Source organism: Macrobrachium rosenbergii, chromosome 41 (assembly GCF_040412425.1).
Source record: "Macrobrachium rosenbergii isolate ZJJX-2024 chromosome 41, ASM4041242v1, whole genome shotgun sequence".
NCBI lineage: Eukaryota > Metazoa > Arthropoda > Malacostraca > Decapoda > Palaemonidae > Macrobrachium > Macrobrachium rosenbergii.
Window position 1 is genome coordinate 92,930,089 of NC_089781.1, and position 7,899 is coordinate 92,937,987.

At 31.4% G+C, this 7,899-nt stretch overlaps 1 protein-coding gene across 1 annotated transcript in view; it reads left to right on the top strand.

The window, feature by feature from the left end:
- Positions 1-4,940: 4,940 nt before the first annotated feature.
- The window catches only part of LOC136826531 (skin secretory protein xP2-like), a 17,687-nt gene continuing 14,728 nt past the window's right edge, over positions 4,941-7,899 (top strand). The window contains exon 1 of the mRNA XM_067083714.1: positions 4,941-4,992. Coding sequence (XP_066939815.1) covers positions 4,984-4,992 — 9 coding nt within the window. The 5' untranslated portion in view covers positions 4,941-4,983. The remainder of the gene's footprint in view (positions 4,993-7,899) is intronic.

Below are 7,899 nucleotides of genomic sequence, written 5' to 3' on the forward strand. Positions count from 1 at the left end.
CAGCTAGGGGCCGAAGGCACACTGCAAAGAACCTTAAGTAATGCCTACAGTGCACCAAATGAGGCGCACTGACGGCACTACCCACCTACGGTCCCTAAACAGAATATTATTAATCAAAGACTATAATATTGTCAATTTCCGTTTCAGCGCTGAATGACCTCAAAGGTCCCAGTGCTTGACCTTTGGTTTAAATTCTATATTCGATTCAGTTCACCGAACACTATCCACTCACATTTACAGTGAAACTGGAGGCCTTCATTGTGATAACGTCACCGTTGACAAGGGAACTCTCTCACTATCACAGTCGTCACACTACACTTAGGAGACTGGAAGCGTCGAGATCATAATATGGCCGATGTTTATATTTCCCAACTGCCAGTTCGTGAGCTGGAACTGGCGATCCCTGGGTCGTTAGATTGTTATCGGGACTGAGTTGATTTAACCGTAAAACGGTCTGTCCGCGCTAGGAAACATTGTTTGGGGACAAAGCCTGCTAACAAAGTCTTGAAACTGTTTGCAAACAGTTTGTAAACTTTATTTCCAAACTGTTTGCATTTACAAGCAGTTTCCAACAGTTTGTAGACTTTGTTTCCAAACTGTTTGTAAACTCTTTTCCAAACGTGTTGCAAACAGTTTTTGGAAACTTTGTTTCCAAACGCAGACAATTTGCAAACAGTTCCAAACTGTTTCAAACAGTTTGCAAACAAACTGTTTCCAAACAGTTTCAAACTGTCTGCAAAACTTTGTAAACAGTTTGCAAAACTGTTTGCAAACAGTTTGTAAAGTTTTTCCAAAATGTTTGCAGACAATTTGCAAACAGTTTGTAAACTTTGTTTCCAAACACTTTCCAAACAGTTTCCAAACTGTCTGCAAACAGTTTCATGGAAACTGTTTGTAAACTTTGTTTCCAAACAAAGTTTCCTTGTGCGGACAGACCTTTAAGAGTAGCACATAGCTACAACTACCACATTCTCTGGATATCTTACATCGCGAATGACAAGTGTCTTACTAGTTTTTTCCCAGTAGTTTAAACTGAGACCTTAATTTAATATGTCGTTTTGTTAACCGCGTGCTGAAAAAAAAATGGTCGGTTGCTGCAGACGACAATAAGGTAAGTGCTTGTTTTATATGAGAGTAAATTTGTTTCGTCTGAGGAAGTAAAAATTTAGTCTCTTACATCGGCCTATAATTCTACAAATAGACGTCACTTTATTTTTTCTCTCTGCGTGGTCAGAAATATATATAAAGTATATATATATAAATTTATATATGTATATATATATATATATATATATATATATATATATATATATATTATATATATATTTATATATATTTATATATATACACATATACATATATATATATATACATGCACTATATATATATACATATATATATGTATATATTTATATATATTTATATATATACAAATACTATATATCCATATATATATAGTATTTATATATAATACTCAATGTATAGTTATATATTTATTTTTTCTGTGTGTGCAATAAGGATAAACCCGCAACGTTAAAAACTTCCGCTGAATCAGTTGCTACATCTTCATCTTTTCATCTTAATCCCTTGTCGGGGTCGTTGTTTTCAATGACCCTCTTCCAGCCGTCGTCAGATGCTACATAGAAAGGTTTAGAGGCACGGCGTAAAATGAACTAAATTGACCTAAAGACCGAACGTATTTACATATGGTCATAGGTCTTACGCAGTTCATAGACGCCATTTAAACATCTGAACTTTTATATGTAAGCATCTGGTGACAGCTGGAGAAGTGTCAGCAGCTGTATAAAGGATGCAAAAAAAAAAAGAAAAAAAAATTGGAACTGGAATATAAAATTTAGGTCACAGGCCAATCGCTGGGACCTACGAGGTCATTCATCGCTGATAGGGAAACCGAGATAAAATGGTTTGAAAGGTGTAACGAGAGGGAGACCTCGCAGTTGCACTCTGAAAACAACTGTTAGAAGAAGGTGGAAAGTAAGATGGAAGAGAGAGAATATGAACGGAGGTACAGCAAAAGGAATGAAAGGGGTTGCAGCTAGGGGCCGATGGGACGCTGCAAAGAACCTTAAGTAATGGCCTATAGCGCACCGCGTGAGGTGCACTGTTATCACTACCCCGTTACGGGTTTGTAAAAAAAAAAAAGATGACATAGAAGAGTTAAAGCAGTAAAATATATCTAAAGATAAAAAAACATAAAAGCAAATTTGAGAAGTAAAAAAATAAAAAATAAAAAAAATGAACGTTGCTCTTTGAACAGAAAATAAGGAACCTTAAAATCTCCCTCGAATTCACTACCATAAATCGAACTGTCTCATAAACGACCAGTCATTAAAGATAATAAATATCATAAACATACTTTACGAACAGATGAGTGCTGGAAGCTGATATCCTTCCAACCCCGCCCCCCAACAACCTCCGCCCCGAGACGAGACTGGTTTGAAGGCAAAAGGTCACGAAAGGTCATCGCTGGCGTTGAGATATTAGCTTCTGTGAGTGAGGTAGATGACATACCGGTATGTGTCAGTAGAAGTACCGGTGATAGTAGTAAAAGTAGTAGCAGAAGTAGTAGTAGTAGTAATAGTAAAAGCAGCAGTAATAATAGTAGTTGTTTTCGGTTAATATGAGCAAATATTAATAGTATTAGTATCGGTGACTGGATTCCGTTTAATAAAATTATTAATAATGTATTGTTTAGTGTAAATGACGATTAAATCTTTAATTTTTCTTATAAATAATAATAATAATAATAATAATAATAATAATAATAATAATAATAATAATAATTATTATAATTATTTTTTATAGTAACTGGGACAGTTAGACTCTTGACAAGTTCTACCAATATCTAAGTATCTATCGAATATTATGTCTCATATTTTCGTTCTGTGCTTTTTTGGCATCTTAGCATCATTATTTTTGTCGTAATCATTTTAACTTTATAGCCTTTGCTGCATCTTTACATCATATTTTCACTATCATTATCATCACATTGTTTTCTAGCATCTTATCATCATTTTCGTCTTCATCATTAGAAATATTCCACTTCAGCATCTTAGCGATTTTTTGTCACTGTAAATATATTCTTACTTGTGTCTTGGCATATTTTTTTTTATGTATTATTGCGAATATTTTTTTCTGCATCTCTGTGTCATTTCTTTCATTATAATTGTAAATACATTCTCTTTTGCAATCTTACCACCCCTTCATCATTATCATTGTAGATATATTTATTCTTAGTAAAATATTTTGACATCATACATTCTCTTTTGCATCCAAAATTTTAATAAGGAAAAAATATAACTTACCATCTTCTTCATCACTATCATTGTAGATATATTTTTCCTTATCTTAGTAAAATTGTTGACATCATAATTCTCTTTTGCATCTTACCATCCTCTTCATCATTGTAAGTATATTTTTTCTTAGTAAAATTTTTTGACATCATCATCAAAAATATATTCTTTTACATTGTATTTTCCCATCCTCGTCGTCATTATCATCGTAAGTATATTCTTCTTTACTTCTTAACACCATTTTTATCTTTATCTTTAGAAAGATATTCATTAATTTTTCCACTCTTTCTCACATTGTTGTCCTTCTTTCCCTCTTTCATTTCATGTTTTTTTTCATAAATGGCTGACTGACTTCTCCTAATTAATTATTTCCTCTTACTTTTTTTTTGTCAGTTAAATGGATGTCTTTCACCCCTTTTCTTTTTTTTTTTTTTATATTTCTTTTGGCTTCCTGCAAAGATAATCCTCTTTTTTTCCTTTCCATTCTTCTGCTTTCATGGATGGTATTTATTCTTTCTATTTTTTTGTTTTGTTTTTTGGGGGGGTTCCTGAAAAGCTGTTCCTCTTTTATTTTGTTTCATTCTTCTGTTTTCATTCATGGTATTTCTTCTTTCTATTTTTTTTTTTTTTTTGGGGGGGGGGGGCGTTTCCTGAAAAGATGTTCCTCTTTTATTCTGTTTCATTCTTCTGTTTTCATGGATGGTATTTCTTCTTTCAATTTTTTTTATTTATTTTTTTAGAAGCTTGTCCTTCTTGTGAAGGTTTAGGTACAAGTTTTTCATATTCACGACTGAAGAGGTTTTGTGTTCCAGTATAATTTGTTTGATTTGCAACAGCAAAACAATAAGTACAAGAAGAGTCTTGCTTAGACTGAATTTGATATGTGCAATCATGACGACCTAAGTCACTCAATTTTAGAGGCTCATAATATATATATATATATATATGTATATATATATATATATATATGTATATATATATATATATATATATATATATATATATATATATATATATATATATATATATATATATATATATAGAGAGAGAGAGAGAGAGAGAGAGAGAGAGAGAGAGAGAGAGAGAGAGCTGTGCAGTAAGTATGCATTCGAATTATATATCATCCGCCATGTGCAATGACATACATCATCCTACAAAAGTTATGTCTACAAATCACTTATAACAACACGTTACGTAACCTATCATCTAAGCCAACAGCTTAAGAATAGCTTTCATACCTGACTAAAAAAAAAAAAAAAACCCGACAAGCACATCTATGAAGACATTCTCCGCCCTCAATTAATTTTTTAGATAATTCTGCAGAATGACAGAGTCTGACAGCAAGACAGAAGGTCGTGGACTTGCCAAGCATACGCAAGAAACACAAGCAACTTAAAATGAACAATGATTACCGTCTCAAGCTCACGCACACACGCTTCGATTCTAGGTCACTCGCTTCCCATGAACCAGCAATCTTTCAGAAACATGGCCACCAATTGGGTATGTTGCGCTGCTGCTGCTGCTGCGAGAAGAAGAAGAAGAAGTATTTGGTGGCAGTGGGGGGCATTTCGCTTGACCCCAATGCGGGCTCGGGCAACACCTATAAAATGGGGCTAGGCACGTCTCTCGGGATGCCCAGTTGCGGACCGAACTTGAAAGCAGAAGCAAGATGAAGCTGGTGAGTTTGTTTACTTTTTCGGTCAGCGCTTCTTCTTCTTCGTTTTCCTGAGGAGGAGGACGGGACTCGCGACGGGCGGATTCTCTTGGAATATGTTTTTGAGAAAAAGTGTATCTTTTAAAATTCTCTTCAGTGATGCACGAAGTTTGAGATGCAAAGTGTTGTTGTTCAGTGTTGTTTTACGTTGATTGAATATAGTTGTGGAATGTTGGAAATTATTTTAATTTTGTGTGTCTAGTGCTGACTGAAGAGTTCGAAAAACACTTATATACGAGGTAAAAGGACTTTGCCATTAACTTATAAATTGTCCAGAAACCGTAATAAACACTGCATCATTAGGAAACGCTTGCTTTATTATGCAGTGACCAGATGTTTACAACAAACATGTACTTATAAAATTATGTATATACATTAACATGCATATATATGTGTATATAAACATATTTATATATATATGTATGTATATGTATATACATACATATATATATATATATATATGTACTGTATATACACACATATATATATATGTGTGTGTGTGTGTGAATTTTTTTTAACTTATACAAGCTTAACATTTTTATATTCAGAAATATAACTCCACAAATATCGTTTAAAACTGAATTCACTATAATTTCTGAATAATTTACACTCAAGGGAACTATGAGACACAAGTGCTTCAGGTCAGCCTCCTGTTTATCGGTGTTTCTGAACTGAAAGCTCAGGTTCGAATCCTGCCCGGAGCAGGAGGGCTTATCAGCTATAATTCCGTGTGGGTGTAAGTTATTCCAAGGTTTAATGAATTCGATATCAAAAGGTATGTGTGGTTTAATATTTGTGAATATTTATCCAACTATCTATCTTCATATATATATATATATATATATATATATATATATATATATATTTACATATATATATACATATATATATTTATATATATATATATATATATATATATATATATATATATATATATATATATATATATATATATATAAACAAAATATAACAATTAAAGATAATTAGGTTATACTTTATTTTAAACGAAAAATCTTGGAAATAAAGTCAAAGAGATACACTCCGTCTCTTATTTTTTTACCTGTGGTAATGTGTGATAAATATTTTGTGATTATAATCACATATAATATATATATAAATATAATACTGTATATATGTGTGTGTATGTGTGTGTTAGTATAACAAAATAATAATTTAAAATAACTAAAATAATTAATTATGTTACTTAAAGAAAACATCATATAGATAAAAAATATTTTGTGATTGAATAAATAAACCAGTAACCGGCATTTAGTTTATTTCAAAGAACCAACGAGATGGAAAAAGATAAATTTAAATATTTTGTATTAGTTTATCTCAACAAATGTTTTATTTTTTTGTAAGGACTGTTTGAGTTGTAATTTCAATATTTTAGCGCCATCATAATCATCAACATCATCACTATCATTGTTATTATCTTAAATGGTGTCGACATTCAACTGTAAACAACTTCTTCTTCTTCGTTTAACGTGCTTTTTCCCATTTTTTTATATGGGGTAAGCACGATGCCTTCTGTTGAAGGACTTTGATTTGGCGTTGGGTAGACCGTATCGATCGGCTGCCCTATAACATCGCTTAGACCTGGTAGCGCAAATATCTGTTTAGCTCCCTTTCTCCCAGCAGCGAGGAGAACTTTAGGTCGACAGTTCGAGACGTGAGGCGTCTTTATGTTTTTAGATGTTGAATTAAAGACCCATTTGCTTTCAGCAAACCTCATTTGATTACATACATAATCCCGGGGTGTCTAATGGATAAAGGTGTCCGTTGACCGGTCTGAGGATTTGAACGTGGAGATGAAGTCCGAAAATGTTCGATTGCAAATCGAGGCTCTTTTCAACTGTAAACAACTGATAAAGTGAAAAATAACTATTTTTTCTGCATAGCAAACAGTACTTTATTCATGTTTATAATAATAGGGTAAGATATAAATTAAGAAGTATTTATAATGAAAACTTTGAATTTTAGATACGGCAAATGAAAAAAGACCAGTAATGAAAGACTCATTTGAAATGTAAATAATGTAATGAAAACATTTAACAACTGAGGCTATGACGTGGAAAGTGTCCGAAATTGTTCATTACAAAATGGCCTACTTTTAAAAAGGATAATTGCAGTTATCAGTAATAATAATAATAATAATAATAATAATAATAATAATAATAATAATAATAATAATAATAATAATAATAATTTAAGTATTAAAACTATATCATTTATCAGCAAAGGTAAACATTTAACGACACCTGTCTGGGTCAATGTTAATAATAATAATAATAATAATAATAATAATAATAATAATAATAATAATAATAATTTAAGCATGAAAACTATATCAGTATATCAGCAAAGTAAAAATCGAATTACACCTATATCGGGTCAATGTTAGCAAATAATAATAATAATAATAATAATAATAATCAATGTTAATAATAATAATAATAATAATTTAATTAAAATAATAATAATAAGGTAAAATCTAATTAATCAATGTTTGCAAATAATAATAATAATAATAATAATAATAATAATAATAATAATAATAATAATAATAATAATAATAATCATAATAATAATTTACGTATTAAAACTATATCAGTCATCAGCAAAGGTAAAAATCTAATTACACAGGCTCGGGTCAATGTTAATAATATTCCATCACTACGGATGCTTATACATAGATCTGTAAAAGGCTCTAGTTTTTTCTTATTGGAATAAAATTTTGTAAGCTCGCTCTCTTTCTTACTCTCTCTCTCTCTCTCTCTCTCTCTCTTACAACATCTCCAAACCCAAATGCTACAACATCAGTCCATCTGATTCCATTTAGGTTTAATGCCGGAAGTGATACGAATAACA